We start from the raw sequence: 17074 nt of genomic DNA, 5'->3' as shown, positions 1-17074 counted from the left end.
TCTCTCTCTCTCTCTCTCTCTCTCTCTCTCTCTCTCTCTCTCTCATCACTGCATGGGGTTTGCTTGGCAACAACCACACATGGTAATTAGCACAAATGTGTACTAACACACTGCATTTGTGTCTGGCAGCTAAAACGGCTGTCCCTGTTTTGCTTCCAGCCAAGGGAGTTGTTTTAATTCTTTCCTCCTTATAATTCCATATCGTGGGACTGTCACAGATTTACAGGGTTAGGCCTGCAAATGATCCATGGGAAGGGACAGCGGTGATGGCATAGGTATGTCAGGGAGAAGCCAAAGTCCAGAGCAGCAAATAAAAATAAGAGCAGCCAGGGGCAAGAACATAGTCATGGTCATATGGGGTGGTCAGGTTCCGAAAGGCAACAGAGTGAGGTGCAGCATGGGAATTTCTAGAGCAGTTACTCCCTCAGGAGGGACAGTTATATAAGCCTGGCAGTCAAGTTCCTATTGGCTCCCAAGATCACTTGGTCCAGCTAGGCAGATCAATAGTTCCTTCTGCCTGACAGCTGTCCTGGCAGCACAGAAGGGCAGATGCCAGGGCCTCGTGTTGCCACATCCCCTGCAAGACAGAAATAAAGTACAAGGCAAGGAACCCTTATTCCTTACATTAGGTCCCTTCATTTCTGCATATCCTTCTGTTCTGATTTTTTTGTTATCCTCTCTAGTTTTCTAGTGACTTCCTGCGTTCCAACTCTCTTCCCCTATTCTGTATCTTTGTACATTTTCTCTCATATCTTCTTATTTACAGAATACATTACTAGCCCACATTAATTCATTCAATTGAATCTTTTTCTTTTTAAATAATAGGATGTTGAGGTTCCTTTATTTCAGCTGGCCTATTTCTAATTACAGTTGGCTTTCATGCACTCAAGTTCTTAGTTTTGTTTCTAATATTTTGTTGTCAAAATAAGGTTGTCAACCTCTATTGTGATGCATGTTCTTATAGCACCTAAAGTTAGTTTAAGCACTTCAAAAATTATTTTTACTACTGTTGTTATTAAAGCTGAAGAAAATTGTGTAGTTTTCTGCTGTACTTGTATTTGAAGTGCTATCCATCCTTCCAGATGTTTTTACCACTGAAGCTAAGCAGGCTAGCTCTGATCAGCAGCTGGGTAGGACACTGCCTGAAAATCAGTCTGCTCCACTCCCATGTATGTCACCTTGGGTTCCAAGATGCAAGAAAGGCAGAATATAAACCATACTAAAAAGAAAAAGACCCAGTTAAGGCTGTTCCCTTAACTGTCCCACCAACCTTGGTCTGCCATCAGCCAGTCCCCACCTGTCTGCTTTCGTACATCTGTTCCAGGGGCTGCTGGCACTGGCTGTCAGCTTTTTCCTCCTCAATCTTTGTGTTGTCATTAAGTAGAGAGGAGGATAGGGGCAAAACTTGAATTAGTTGGCTCTGCCTGTCTTTGGCTCTAGCTTCACTTCCTACTGGCCTCTCTGCCTTCCACCAGCCACCACTGATTAGACCTTCCCAGTCCTATACTGGGGATCAGCAGTCAAGTTCTTCAAGGAATAGCTAGCAAGTTGTCAACAAATATAAATTTCTTTTCCCCTCTCCATGGAATCCTGGTGGATCAATGTGGCTTATTGTGAGTGGCTGATCATAATACCATTTCTACGTGCTCTTGCAAAGCCCACAAGGATATGGTTGTTTTCTTGAAAGATTACAAAGTACCACAGAAGTGGACTTAAGGTCTTTTCCCTATCTACTGTTTCTCTACTCCAAATATGTCCTCCTCCCAGCAATATTTTTCCCTCCCATTGCATTTGATACCCATGTTCAGTGTTCCAAATGTTTGTGGTGCGAACATCTGAAACAACGTGGAGAGAAACTAAGTTTGGGTGAGATGATATGGAACAAAAAAGTGGCTGTGGAGAAAGGGTTACACACTCCTTCCCTCCCCCAACCACTCCTCCATTCAAGATTTCCACACACAGAGAGAGGGGAATGTGTCAGGAGCTGCTATGGCTGTGCTGGAGATAAGCACCTCCTTCTGCTGCTGCCTGGGCCGGGGAAGTGGCAGGAGCAATGCTACCCTGGTCTCAGCCTCTGGCTAGGTTGGGGGTGGCAAAACATGGAAGGAGCGAGGGAGGAATGGAGGAAAGATTCACATGGCCCTTCTGCCCACACACACACTCACTAGCAGCACAATTTCCATGCCCCCTTGGGCCTGCATCCTTGGCAGGGGCCAACCTCACCAATAGCTAGGTATGCTCCTGTCCAGAGCCTGCAACAACACACTGCATTTCTGCAAAGGGCAAACAAACATGCTCAGGGCTGGTTTCTTTCCTCTTGTCAAGCAGAGCAGAATAGAACATGTGCTTCAGACTGTGCTAGGCATCTCCCAATCAAGCTGGCAGGCATCTGATGTAACTGGGAGGCCTACTGATCTCTGGCTCACCAGAGTGCGAGACCAGACTTCAGGAATTCTGAAAGCACCTACTGTATCCCATAATGACAGTGTGAGGTGGGAATATCATACCTGAGATATCACAGTATACAGTTCGGTGATAAACCCCAGCTTCTTGTGGCCTGAAGATTACACTGATTTCGGTTGTGGAATTGGGCCAAACTTCTCCCTCCTAAAGATGGAAGGGAAGTGATATGTGAGGTCATTCAAAAACGCTTTAAGCACCACCCTTCCAGCCCTGCCTTCTCAACATAAGCAGGTCTAAAGAATCCTTTCATCCTGGGGAGCTGGAAGTGCAGCATTTGCTGGACTGTCTTCTATGGCCAAAGATTCCAACAAGATCCAGCAAGGCAATTTCCCAACCCAAAATTAGGGGCACCTGGGGCCTCTAAAAAGTCCCCTTCCCCTTGCTAAGCTCTCCCATACCATCTTTACTCAGTTTCACACATTCAAGTCTCATCCTCCCTACTTCTGTCTGTGCATAGAGCTCCACTAGCTTAATAGGACCTCCATCTTCAAAAACAGTGTCCCTCCAAGTGGCAGGTGCCAGCAGCAAACATGTGTTTGTGGCTATTTGCTTTATGCTCTGCTTGTAAGCTTTCCAGAGGCATTTGACAGGCCTCCATTGGAAACAGAATTCTGGAGTAGGTGACACAAAGGCAGAAGTGGGAGCTGAGCCCCTAATGCTAAATGACTCAATGGAGCACCTCACTTTTTCCTCCAAGACATCTGAAGCACCCCTAAGAGCCCAACCCTTCCTTCAAGGAAGAAGATACCACCTTCTTGCCCAAGCAGGTTCTTTAATTGCTCTGTTGACTAACCAACCAGTCCTCAATGGAGCAGCACTATCCTTTCCCAAGACTTGGGCATTATGGTCTTGACAGTGACCTTTTGAGCCACTGAAACAACACACCTGACTCATGCTCAGTGTGTCATCCAGCAACTCTCTCTGCTAAACCTTTTGCAGTAATCTTTGGCTGCCTTCCTTCCATTTTATATTTGTACCTTTCTTTTTTTTAACCGTATGTATGTAACACTTTACATTGAAAATTAGGAAACTGTCATACACATAGTGAGCCCTCTGGTCCATCTAGCTCAGTATTGTCTACTATTATAATAATTAAATTAAATTAAATTAAATTAAATTAAATTAAATTAAATTTGTATACTCCCCTACATCCGTAGATCTCAGGGCAGTTCACAACATAAAATTACAATATAAAACACACACAATACATAATGAAAATAAGAACAAAAACAGAACAAAAATCCCCCTCCCAGTCTACACTGACTGGCAGCAACTCTACAGGGTTTCAGTCAGGGGGCATATTGTATTGTTGACAAATCTGAAGATCATAGTTGCTACTCCCACGTCAAATATTTGACTAAGGCACCAGAACAGGAACACTGAACTCTGTGTATCACAGGATATGGCTTTCCAATCAAATGTTGGTCTGATTATTACTTTACCTTGCTTTCTTTCAAACCTCATACAATAAAGTCACACAGACCTCTGACAGAAGCCTAGCAGAGGTCAAGATATATTGGTTGGATCAAGTGCTTAGAACTTTATCCACAAAATCCATTAAGTTATCAAAAAAGACCTGGTATGGCTTGTTTTTTATAAAAACATATTGATTATCAGAACTAATGCTATTTTCCTCTTACTGCTTACAACCAAACACATGAGCTAGTTTGTCCGCACATGGGCTGGGAAGCAGAGGTGTATAGCTGTGTGTGCTGGATGGTCAGTGCACACAAATGAGTGGGCATTTCATTTCAGGGGTCTTGTAGCTCTTACCAAGAGCCTGCAAAATAACAGCCCACATTGAAGGGTCAGTGAGCAGGACAGATTCAGAGAGGTTGGCTGCATAGCCCTCATTTCATGCCACAATCAGCAAGACCAAGGATGCCCTTACAGATGGAGCTAGCTTACCAGGCTCCTTCCTACCTGACCTCTCAGAGATTCGGATGCAGCCCAATAAGGTTGTAAGAATTGCATCACTGGAATTGCTGTTTGTTCCCAGCATCCTGTTCTCAAGATGAATTTTACTCTATGACTTCCCCAGGGAACCAGAAAGCCAGACACACCCAGGTAAAACCACCCTGTTAAGAATGGAGCCATCAGAAGCTCATTGCCTTAGTGTTGCCTCCTTGGCACACATTCCCAGACAGTCCTTCCCCTATTGGCTGGAGTCATCACCAGAATATCTAAGCTTGCAGGCCTACCTCAAAATATTATGGGCTTATTCATGACAAATGCAATACATCACCAGCTAATTAAAAGGAGCTCGCTCTGGTAAATATGCATTTGCCAAGTGGCTTTCTAGGCGGTTGAGTATAGCTGTGTTTCAGCTTTTATTTGCTGCTGCAACAATCTGATAAGAGGGTATAAAAAGTTAAATTTCCTGACAGAGCAGCATATTTAAAGGGGAGGGCAGTGATGTCCTGTCAAGGGCAGTGCAATAGCAGCACACACCTTACCTCCCTTTGCTTCTGGTTTCCATTTCCAAGGAGTCAGCTTGCACATGTTCACAATGTGACTTGCAGCTAATAGATGTTGCAAATGGAATCAAAGCTATTCAGCAGTTAGAAGAGCAAAAGCCACCTGGGCTTCCCCCAGAGCTTTTTTGCTGACAGATCATGCTTCTTTGCAAAACCAAATCAAGCTAAATTTGAGATGTACTCTGAAAGTCAGAGTTGCATAACCATTTATTTCCCATGGGCTTGGAAAGATGCTCAGATCGTTTGGCTTTTTACTTTCCACAAACATATTCTTTTTTTTAAGTTGGGTTCCTTTATTTTTCCATAACCCTTTAGTTTCAGAATCTGTCCTCAAGTTGCTTTGTTCAAGCATCAAGATTAGACCAGACCACAAAGAGCTTAGATTTGCAGCCCAGAAACAACTCTTTACTAACACCACTTACTGACTAGGTGGCTCTGACTCACCAGTGGTTTTCTGGAGTATTGCCTGCAGACTAGTGAAAACAACAAATCATCTTGGATATAGCCTCGTTGGCTTTTGTCATTTACTGGTTCCCTGCTGGAGATCTTGCTCTTCACATACAGTTTGACCAGTGGGAGATCTTCAGTTCCAGATTTCCTGCCTTAAGTAGCAGGTTGGACTAGGTAGCCTACAAGGACCTCAGTCCCACAGGAGTCAGTAACAGCCACCCAACTAGGTGGCTTTAAATTCATGGAGAGGACTTATGAATACCATTTGCTGAAAACCACAGGAAGGGATAGTGCTCTTGTGCTCTGCTCCTGCTTGTGGGTTTGCCACTGTGAGAACAGGATGCTGGACCAGATGGGCCACTGGCCTGATCTAGCAAGTTCTTCAGGATCTTATGACTCCCTTTCCAGCTCTAAGTTTCTATGACAACATCATCCAAGTTGTTTTGGAAAAACACAGATAACAATAATTACAAGCTTTCCTGCATGCAAGCAAGGTTTTAATTGGTGCCAGCAGAAGGGAAAGCTGAATCTCCCAACATCCAGCTTCACTGAATGACCCCCAGTGAGGTCTAGTTTCAAGAGAGAGGGAGAAATTTATCTGTCTACTTTCTCCACACTACAAATAATTTTATACAACTCTCATGTCATCCCCCTACTCAAGAGCACAGCAACAAAGTTTGTGAGAACAGTTGAAGGAGCTGCACATGCTTAGCCTGGAGAAGAGCAAATTAACGGGAGGCATGATAGGGGTCTTCAAATATCCAAAGGGCTGTCAGTCATGCAGAAGATGGAAAAGGATTGTTTCCTGTTGCTCCAGACTACAGGAAAGGGTAAGAAAGCAGGTGGCAAGAGTTGTTCAACTGTGGAACAGGCTCCCTTAGCTAGTGGGATGCTTTCTTCCTCTGGAGGTATTTAAGCAGAGACTGGATGTCCAACTGCCAGGGATGCTGTAGCTGCACACCTTGCCCTGCAGAGATGACCTCCCTCATCCCTTTCAATGCTATGATTTAATGGGAGGGAATGTCCTAGTGCTGGGTCCAAGGATGGTGAACAGCTCCACTATTGATGGAGGTGCTCTCATGATTTTAAGAAGTGTTAAATATGACTTCTGCCCAATGCTACCCCCATCCTTTCAATGACTCTGCACTTTTTAAACCATGCTCTGCTGGCATATATTTAGTGGCAGAACAGCTGCAATGGCAGAGCATTCTGCTGGCATACCTGTGGTGTTCCATTGGCCTTATCTGTCCTGGTGGTAGTCATGGGTGCAATCAGGATTTTGGGGGGCAGGTTTTTTGGGGGGGCAGAACCTCAAATTTGTATTGATTTGTATTTAGGGGGACAGATGTCTACCACCCTGCCAGGGCTACACCCATGGTGGAAGTGCATCTTGCATTCTGCCAAATCCAGGAGCCCCTCAGCCAGCATAGCTCAAAAACAGGATTGCTTGGTCAGCCTTCCATCTCCAGCGTGAGGAGAATAACAGGTACAGTGGTACCTTGGTTCTCGAATGTAATCCATTCCAGAAGTCCGTTCGACTTCCGAAACATTTGAACACCAAGGTGCGGTTTCCAATTGGTGCTGGCACCCCAGAAACAATAGCTGACAACCACATTGGATGTTCGGCTTCCAAAAAATTTTCGAAAACCGGAACACTTTCTTCCGGGTTTTCGGTGTTCAGGAGCCAAAATGTTCGAGTACCAAGGCATTCAAAAACCAAGGTTCCACTGTATATGCAATTTGACACTGTTCTATTTTAATAGGAAGGAAGGAAGGAAGGAAGGAAGGAAGGAAGGAAGGAAGGAAGGAAGGAAATTTCCCTCACAAAGTTTGGGTGAGGATTACTGAGAATACCCCAAAGCTTTTTTAGAACACAGCATACAAATAGCATAGACACGCCTATGCTTGTCATAATTTCTAGGCACAGTTTCTTACCAGAGGCTCAACAGTAAAAACGTGATTGTTGAAGAGCATGGAGTCTTCCTGCACCCTGGCCTGGCGGTTCTGAAAGGTACGGGTGACAATGGAGAGATGCTCACGAAGATCAGGATGCATATTACACTCAGCCAGGAGCTGATCCAGCACACCCTCTTCCTCGGCCTGCAGTGTATGGCATAGCCTGGAGCCGCAGGGGGAAAAAAGGAGGAAATGGATCATGTAATAGGCAACTTGGAGCCAAGAGGAGAGCAAATGAGGATGGCTGGAACTCTCAGGCTACAACTGGCATTTGCTTACAGGATAAACAGCAGGTTTTCAAGATTTGGGGGAATTTTGAGACCCATCCCTCTGGCTCTGACAGCCAACACATCAAGCAGCAGTCTTGTGATCCTATGCAACTTTTGAATTTAGCAAGGCCTTAGGGCAGGCTAGGGGAGTCTGCCCTAGCCTGCCCTAACCTCCCCTCCAGATATTTTGGACTTCAACTCCCATCAGCCTGAGCCATCATGGCCAAGGGTTAGACATGATAGGAGCTGTAGTCCAAAACATCTGGAGGGCACCAGCTTGAGGAAAGCTGCTCTAGGCTATGCCCCTCTAGGACCTTCTCTCTTCCCTTAGCTGCTCTCTCATTCTGACTATGCTGAGAGGGCAAGAGAATGAAACATACGTGTGTGTGTGTGTGTGTGTGTGTGTGTGTGTATGTGTATGAGAGAGAGAGAGAGCGCGCGCACACACAACAGCAACAACTCAGTGCAGGCATGTTTAGTACTCCACATTCTAAAAGGTTATGAGGTACCCATCTTGCAAGTTAAGAAATGCCAAACCAATGAAGGTGGCCTAGTAAAATCAGCCTCAGCTCAAATACGCAGTCCTCTTTTCCCCCTTCAACAACCAAGACCATCTTACTCAAGTAAAGCCTGGTTTAGCATTCTAATAGGAAAGTGTAGGGGATGAGGCTGAGTCCTCCTCAACAATGGATAATTTTTTCATCTATGCAGCAGCCATGGCTAACTTCTTTCTAATATAGTTTTATTGATTTCCAATATATAACAATTACAAAAAAAGAAAGAAAAGAATACAAAAACAAAATCCCAACTCACCCCTCTTTCCCCTCCAGGACAGATCAATCTAGTTAAGTTTGCCAAAGTCCAATCTGTGGTTTCAGTAGTTGCCATTCTTCAGGTTGCTCAGTAAAGTATTTTATAAAAGCCATGGCTAACTTTAATTAGTTGAAAATATGGAGTAAGATGGTGCTTATTCTGAAAATTCTCACTGGCAAAGCAGTCAAGCAAAAAATAGAGTATGACCATGACAAACAGATGGCCTTATGCCATTTAGCATCGTGAGCAAAACATCCCTCTCATAACCACTCCTTGTCAGGAACCCTTCCTTCATTAGCCAGTTACACACCTCCAAAGTGTTATCACAGAAGCTGTGTAAATTTAATAGCCTCACTGCTATGCTTTTTAAAAAGTCCCTCTGAATTATTATCCTCCTTGGTGCTCCCAGAATGAAGAATGACTCCCTGATGTCTTCATGGGATGTCAAGAGCAGAAGGGGGCCTGCTGCACCCTTTGTCAGGTGGACCAGACTTTTGTCACACTTCAGGTCTGGCTGTTCTCCAGCCATTATTAATTCTCATGATAAGGTAAAAGTGTCCAGAAATGAAGAGTCTGCTCTGCATTCAGCCCTGAAATTCACCTTCCCATGAAGAGCTTAGGTCAGACCAGCAAAATGTGGAAAACACCCACATTGAACATGGCCCACCAGATGTACCTTGGAGCCTGTCAAGGGTTCAACAACTCCCCCCCCCCCATTATTGCAGTCCCAAGCAAGCTACCAAAAAAACCCAGGAAGTTGTTGGACCTTCTGGTGGGCACTTGCCTTTGGCTTAGTGGGACACAAGTTGTGCATACACGGCCTAGAACCCTTACTAAAGATGCCCCAACAGCACCACAAAAGGTCCTAAGTTGTGGCCTGGACGTTTCAGTGCTTAACAGGTAGGGCCAGCCCAAGGCATTTCATTGCCTGAGGCAAAGGACAAGACACCAACTCTCTCTCCCAATTCCAAGTACAAGAGCCAACCAACTGGCAGCTGGATCTTATTTTAACACTAGTGAGGGGACAGCATCCTCTTCCACTGCACCTGGGGGCAGGGTTTACAGGGATGCTACATGACTCACACACCTCTTTCTGCTCCCTACCCCTCAGCAGCTGCCACCAGAGATGACTCTTTCACTCTGCCTAACAGTAGGGCCAGCCTGTTTACAATTCGAAATCCAGGCAACTAGTCCTACATGTGGATCCTGTGGTGAAGGACCTCTCTTTCAGCCCCAAATCCCATTACTTGCTCAGATCTGGGTCCCCATAGGAACAAAAATCACCCTCTCACTTCTTCCCAATTGTGCAGTTATGGAGGGGCTGTGTTAGCCACAGAGATCCAGAGGGGTGGAAGCAGGGAAAGGAAGGGGCTGAACTCATCCTCACTTCAGCCCCACTGGAGACGGAGGGCAAACATCATGCTTCCTCTGGGCAACAGCACTGAGACTTAGCAGCAGGGGCTAGAGTCTGAGAAGGCCTCCCCTCGCTCTCAGCACCCTGCACCTATCCTTGAGGATTCCCCTTTTATTGAGGGAGAAGGGAAGAAACCCTGGAAGCTCCTGGCTTGTAACTCTGAGCCCCCTTCCCCCAAGTTGTTTCTCTTTCTCCTTGGGGCATATAGCCCATGCACTCACTGGCCTCAAGTCTCACTCTGACCAAGGAGGAAGGTTACAGCTAGTGTTGCCTGCAGCCTGGTCCTTTAGGGAAGCCACAGGTGCCTTCAAGTCCACAGCAAGGCAAGGACCAGCCCACCAACTCAGCCAAGCCATCCTGCCACATTCTCGTAGCAACACCTGCCACACACACACACACACACACACACACACCCCTTTCCTCACTTGTTCTGTGCCTCTCAGAGAGCTCTAGACTCTGGTGGCAGCAGAGTCTGCTGCTAGAGATGAATGAGTCTGGCAGTTTCAGTTTCTTTCCATTTCTCATTTTCCCAATCTTCAGGTCACAACATTTCCACATCTGCTAGCATTAGTTGTCGTTTTTAACTCATCATAAAATTTATCAGTACTTTAGTGCATGTTTCTCCTAATGGCCACATTTTTGCAAGCAATTTTCCTTAATGGCATGCATTTTTAGATGTTGCTTTCACCAACACAGGGCTTATAATGCATACTTTTCCTTAACATAAACATTTTTAACAGATTTTGGGTTGGAGAACAGGAACTGCAAAATTCAGAAAGTGCAAAGTTGGAAGGGTCCAACAGATTGCCCATTTTTCACCTCTCCTGCTGCTTGAATTCCTTCTCTGTTACCCAGTTACTCCACACACACTCTGCTGCCACGGCCCAGTAGCTGAACTTTGTATTTCCCCCGTGCAGAAGCAACATTAGCATCAAGGAATCTACTGTCCATGCTAAAGTTGGTGCAAGTTGGAAACCGAACTCTGGGAGACTGGACATGTGAGGTAAAACAGCAGGCACATGCATGTTGTGCTGAGGGGATCATGCAAAGTTGTGCACTGATAGGTAGCCACAAGAAACCAGCTCATTGATTGGTGCCTGTTAAGTTCCAGCTTTGGTCCACACTGAGAGCACTGTTAGAGCCACAGGAACCAGCAGAATCAACAGAGCAATAGAGTTACACAAATGTAGCTGGTCTAGAAATGTTGTAAGATGTTCTGGAGTTTAATATTGTTGTGAGATTTTTTTCTGGGTGTGGAGGGGAGAGGTTAGGCTGACTGCCTGAGACCCTTCTAATTCCTGGATCCAGCAAGGATTCAATTGTTGAACTAGCCAGTAAGAGCCATAATGGCCTAAGTATGGGTGGTTAAAATGGGTGGTGGGCCCTCCCTCAACTAGCAGTTAGTTAGAAGGACAAAAGCCATAGTGGTGGTGTGTGTGAGAGAAAGCTAAAGGTTAGAGGCAGGCTGAGCAGCTGAGTGAAAGAGCCATGCCTGATTTCTGCTGGAATCCAAGGTATGGCTATTGGAAGAAGACCTTCTTATGGGTTTAATGTTGTAAGTCCCTCCATTGTAGGCTCAGGTTTTATATATGTATAAATAAACCATGTATCGTAGAGTCACCATAGTCTCGGCCGTCCCTTATTCTGAGGAAACCAAACCCAGTGTAAGTGCCTGGAACCCCTGCAATCTTGCACCACTCAGAGACTGGGGTGGCATGCAATAATATAATAGGCATTGACCAAGATCAGGGTGGCCCAAGATGTGGCCTGATGGCCACATGAGACCCTCAATACATCCTCTGGCAGCCCTCAGTAACATTTCACACACACACACACACACACACACACACACACACGAGAGAGGAGGGAGAGAGAGAGAGAGAGAGAGAGAGAGCCCTCATGCTGCATTCCCAAAGTCAAGTAAGTGAGGTGCTGGGCTTTGGGAAGGAGGTATGAGGGCTCTGACAGGGACCTAGAGTCCTCCTGCCTCATTCCCAAAGCCAAGTTCGCACTTCCCCAGCTTTGGGAAGGAGAAAGGAGGACACTAGGACCCTGCCAGAGCCTCACATTTCCTTCTTAAAGCCCAGCACTTTACTTAGCCAGCTTTGGGAAGGCAGCATGAAGGCATCAAATTTTGGCCTCACTTGTCTCACCCCACCCCACCCCTGTGCACCACAAGGCAGTGTATGGTCTGCAAGATCCATGTCAATGTACCCTTGCAGCCCACTTGGTTGAACAGCCCTGACCTTGATAAACACACATTTTGGTTTCACACTAGGAGGGTTCAGAAAATACTTACCATAAGTACCCTGTTTTTCAAATTATGTGACACCTTAAACTTCTTAAAAACCATGCATACTTTCTCTGTAACGTGAAGATAAAACACTACAAGCTGATAGGGATTTCTTTTTAAATATATATTTTATTTGGAAACAGTTGGCCACTTTATTTGTATTTATATGTTATATTAAATACATTGTATAATTATATGAAACTATGGTGTAATAAAATTTGAAAGTGAGGATTGTGAATATGTTTCACTATAATACTGAATTAAAAAATTTGGGGCGGGGAACCCAACAAATCCAGAGCCCTCAAGTTTACCTTTGCTTTTTTTGCTCCTCCTCTTCTTGCGTTGCAAAGATCTTCCACTGGAAACGCGCAATGATATCACTCCGATTGTGAATAACCACAGACCTCTGGCTCACTAAAGTGATATATGTTTTTTCAACTATCAAGGAGTTCTTGTCCAGTCTCACATTGACGTCTGTAGCTGCTCCATATAAGCCTACATGAATATCTTCCCCTAGGAGAGACAGCAAATGAGAAATGGAGAAGGACTTACAGAACTGAGAAGGCCTGCATTTTTTGAGAAGTGCTTTCTTTCAACAAGCTCCACAAAACACAGATGCTTGGAATGGAACTGTCTAGGCCTCAGCCAGTGTTGCCATTGTCTCAGCAGTAATACTTGTGGCTTGTGAAAATAGTGGAAGAGCAGCGCAATCTCCACAGGTAATAGGCTTAGCATTTGTCTCCCATCCTTTCAAAAGGTGTGATGTTGACATGGGCAATAATAAAGCTTTCTGGCAAGCATTTACCATGCATTTACTTTGGCGTACCATCCCTATTATCTTTCTCCAGTGGAGCCCTTTTATCAACATGCTTATTTTTCAAAGAAGAGTTTATAATTTGTGTAAACTATGCAATAGCACTTAAACAAGCAACTGTTTTAGGGCAAATTCAATATTGGATTGTTGTTTTAGCATGCTGCCATTTCTAGTCTTTCTAGCTGGCAACCATTTTATCATCATGCTTTTCCACCCAACCTTCTAATTCACCCTAAAACAACTTTAAAGATATTTTCAAAGTTATGCATAATAGAGCTTAAATTTAAATACTGCTTTAGCACAAATTAAACACTGATTTAAAAACTGATTGTTCAAAGTGGTTTTAAAAAATTGTGAGTTTGAGTGCATTGTCTTTTTCCTGCACACATGGTTATATCACACCCACAAGTGTGGATGGGATATAACAGGTTGGATACACACCAACAGTGCCATATTCCCTTCCCTACCACAACCCCTCCCCCCCAAAAAACCCTGTGTAAGTGCCGAGAACCCCTGCAATCTTGTTCTGGACCTACTGTGGTTCTCAACTATGTGTGTGTGTGCCTTCTCAGCATAACTGATGCAGACAATTGACTGAGCGTATAACAATATTGATTTGTTGTTTTGTCAGCATAGAAGTCTGAAAAACCTGAATCAGGCACCTATTTATCTTTTTGGGTAACATGCTTCAGAAAGGGTAAGACATGCCATCATCAATCATGTTGGTATCCTGCTATGCAGGCCAGGTAGTCTGCAGTCTGGATTGAAGGGGACTCAGTGGCACAAAGCCTTCTGTGAAGAGAAGCCAGGCTGTTAATGCACAGGTGCCATGTGCTGCACACAGGGGTTGGTTCTAGTGAAAAGGCAAAGGTATTTCTCTCTCTGAGTAAGTCAGGATCATCTTAACATTGGAATCATGGCTGTGCAGTGATAGCAGAGTGGGATTTTCCACATTGTGATGGAACCTTTCAAATATAGGCTCCGGCATAAACAGCATCTTTGGCAGGACAACTGCAAACAGCTGGTACTATTGCTGCATCAGATGCTTGGGTGAAGATCTTCTCTTGAGCTGGAGCCAAGGTCTGAGCGCCAAATCAGATGTAACCTTCAATTTAGGTACCTCTTGACATGACTGAACGAACTCATTCACATTTTCATTCACATTCACAGCATTGTCCTAGCAGTTCTGAAAACGTCATCCAACAGAAGAGATTTCTGCCATTTAGTGCCTGTGGAAGTATCACACCCATATGCTGCTTTGGCATAATTACAGCAGCTAGCAGGTAACAAAAAAAAAAGGTTACTGAGCACTGTTGCTTCAGAAACTGTGTTGAACTGGGAGGAATCGGCGAGAAAGCAAAGCAGGGTTAGGTGAAGCATGTTGCAGAAAAGTCTGCAAACAATCCTGTTAGGCAGCCACAGTTCATTTCAGCAGGGCTCTTTGACAACTCTCATGCCAAACACCTGGAAGTGACTTCAGTTCAGACAGCAGAGCAGCCCCATGGAAGTAGCAAGGCATCTGTAGTAGAGGTTCCTAGATGACATTGGATTGATTCTATGTACCCTTTTATTCCACAACAAGAAAGCTAAAAGAAAATGATACATCCTTTTATTTTGCACTCACCTGTGTCATAATGCACTACAAGGTCCTCACAGTGGTTGCCACTCTTTTGAGGATGGAAATCAATGGTGAATTGTGTGGTTTCTTGGATTCCAAGGGTCCCAATGGAGGGCTCGATAGAGAATGGTCTGAAATGCAAAGGAGAAATCTGGAATCAATGGGACAAATTAATCTGAAGCCCATAGATTTCAATGGGAACTAATTGCAATTACCTTGGTCAGGTCAGGATCAAGCTCATATTTTTTTTTACTAGGGCCACCTATTCAAGCCTGGTTAACATGGTTTAGTGATCTTGTAACACTTTTCAACTGGGCTTTTGTACTCCCAGCCAGAGGGCTAAAGAGATCTAAAAGGTGTATTTATCACTCTCTTTCAAGGCATGTCAATGAGCAGCACTGACCATTCTCAACTATCTTCATATCAGAGACAGCCTCTGGATTCAAGTGGACCAACTGCTGCAGTTGCCCTCAGGTACTGCTTGAGGGCTTCTCAGATGCATGTTTTTGGCCACTGTGAGAACAAGATGCCTGAAGAGGTGAGTCTTTGATCTTAACTAGCAGCCAGGGTCATCTTCTTATGTCCTTAGGCTGCAGGTACAAAACCGAGACTGGATATTCCAGACCCACTCATGTGGAGTACAAGGGCATAAGCAGGGAGCTCTTTTCAATGCAGAGCTCACCTAGATAAGACAAAGTGAAAGCTAGGGAGCAGTTAAAGCCATCGGTAGCCAATGATATCTTAAGTCTAAGCCACACCCACAGAACCAGCACTCCAGCCTTCTTAGCTCTCACTTACGCAGAGCTGTGTTAGACCCAAACCATGTCAGTGGTCTATTTCAAAGGTGTGGCTGGCCCAAATTCCCCTAGGTTAAAGCACAAGAAATATTTCCTGTAGCCTATGACAACCTGCTCAGTAACTTTAAACATGTTTGACTGAAGTCATTGTCTCCTTTATTATACAGAAAAATGAAAATACAGTGGTACCTCGGGTTAAGAACGTAATTCGTTCTGGAGGTTCGTTCTTAACCTGAAACTGTTCTTAACCTGAAGCACCACTTTAGCTAATGGGGCCTCCCGCTGCTGCCGTGCCGCTGCTGCGCAATTTCTGATCTCATCCTGAAGCAAAGTTCTTAACCCGAGGTACTATTTCTGGGTTAGCGGAGTCTGTAACCTGAAGCATCTGCAACCTGAAGCATCTGTAACCCGAGGTACCACTGTACATACAATAAAGGTTTATTTAAATGGGGGGGGGGGGGAGTCATTGTCTCATGCTCTGACTATTACTGATGTCACATTCCATAATCTGAAACCTTCTAACCCAGACAGAAATCTCAAGGTTTTACCTCTGTGTAGTGATTTGATAGCGGGCCTCTCGGTTGCCAATGTTACGAACAAGCAGTGTTTTCTGTGTGTTGTACTTGACTGGGCAGGTGGAGAAATTCAGCTTGTCTGGGAAATCCAAAATGCCTCTGGCACCAATGGCTCGAATAGGGACAATAAACTTTTCCCTTTCAGTAATGCAGGTTACTTCATGGAAATAATCCTGGAGAGAAAGAATAATATGCAAGTGAGAAGCCTTGCTTCTGGGGGCTCAGCATCCCTCCACCACAGCAGATGCCAGAAAAGATCTTCAAGGTGAACAGCATAGTATTGTAGGATCTACTGAAACACGCAATCGCCCTAGAAAAATGACACCTGAACTCACTTCAACCTCCGATTAGGGTCTCGCTGCAAACACCTGCAATGACTCTACAGGAGCCATTTTACAAAAGGAGCTGATTTGTCTCTCTGGACAAACCAGGAGCTGCAAACAAGTATTGTTATTGGCTTACAGTTTTGATTTCTCTGGAGGAGACAAACCATGAACCTGAGTTCAGACAACAGACTAAGCCAAACCATGTCTTAGTGCACAGCAGGAGAAATAGTGAAGCAAAGCAGTTGCAAGCTGCTCTCTGGGAGCCCATGAACTGTGCTAAGCCATAGTTTGGCTTCCTGTTACGTGTGAACGGATCCATGTGAATATGTGTAGAAACTAACCCACTGTACAAACATAAAAGTTATATTCATTGCCCTACCCACGCTTGCCTCAGGCTCCACCCACCACTGGCACATGGTCCCTGAATAGTTACCCAGATGTATCCCTCAGGCTGAGACAGGTTCCTGATCCTTGTGCAAGATGATAAAAGGCAAAGGATCAAGGCAGCCTTGTCCATATCCTTGGGCCTCAATAAATGAATTTTTTATTCATCTCTTTAATGTTTCCATTTGTTCAAGTTAGACAAGATTCATGGGTATCTGAGGCCAGCCACCTGTGTCCTTGGTCCTTGCCCATACTAGCTCATTAAGAGAGCCAGAGATAGAATGAGCAAATGGATGGCAGAATGCAGCATTAGCATATCAGCTCCTATACATTGTGTTCCTCTTCAAACATCCCGAGTGCACATGCCCAACTACCAACTTCTCTTTCTCTGATTTATTCCTTTTGTTTGAGAAGTCCTTCTGCCA

The 17074-nt window shown here is 44.8% G+C and overlaps 1 protein-coding gene and 1 long non-coding RNA gene across 6 annotated transcripts in view; one reads left to right on the top strand and one right to left on the bottom strand.

The window, feature by feature from the left end:
- HYDIN (HYDIN axonemal central pair apparatus protein) overlaps positions 1 to 17074 on the bottom strand; it is a 133865-nt gene that overhangs the window by 105364 nt on the left and 11427 nt on the right. For all 3 annotated transcript variants that reach the window (XM_081016867.1, XM_081016868.1, XM_081016869.1), the window contains 5 exons: positions 15913 to 16112; positions 14574 to 14698; positions 12447 to 12648; positions 7326 to 7509; positions 2508 to 2607 (listed from right to left, as the gene is read on the bottom strand). In XM_081016867.1, the coding sequence (XP_080872993.1) occupies positions 2508 to 2607; positions 7326 to 7509; positions 12447 to 12648; positions 14574 to 14698; positions 15913 to 16112 (811 nt within the window). The remainder of the gene's footprint in view (positions 1 to 2507; positions 2608 to 7325; positions 7510 to 12446; positions 12649 to 14573; positions 14699 to 15912; positions 16113 to 17074) is intronic.
- LOC308483267 lies at positions 23 to 16820 on the top strand. Of its 3 annotated transcripts, none has more exons than XR_013989623.1 (5): positions 23 to 602; positions 12653 to 12854; positions 14120 to 14232; positions 14948 to 15105; positions 16085 to 16820. It is a non-coding gene; the product is annotated as an uncharacterized lncRNA (long non-coding RNA). The 3 variants fall into 3 exon arrangements; XR_013989624.1 differs by having other exon boundaries at positions 12486 to 12854; XR_013989625.1 differs by lacking the exon at positions 23 to 602 and adding an exon at positions 10695 to 10845 and having other exon boundaries at positions 12486 to 12854.

This window comes from Podarcis pityusensis, assembly GCF_964106645.2.
Source record: "Podarcis pityusensis genome assembly, chromosome: 8".
In the NCBI taxonomy this organism is placed as follows: Eukaryota; Metazoa; Chordata; class Lepidosauria; order Squamata; family Lacertidae; genus Podarcis; species Podarcis pityusensis.
Note: the sequence above shows the minus strand (reverse complement) of the source record. Positions and strands in the feature narration are given on the sequence as shown.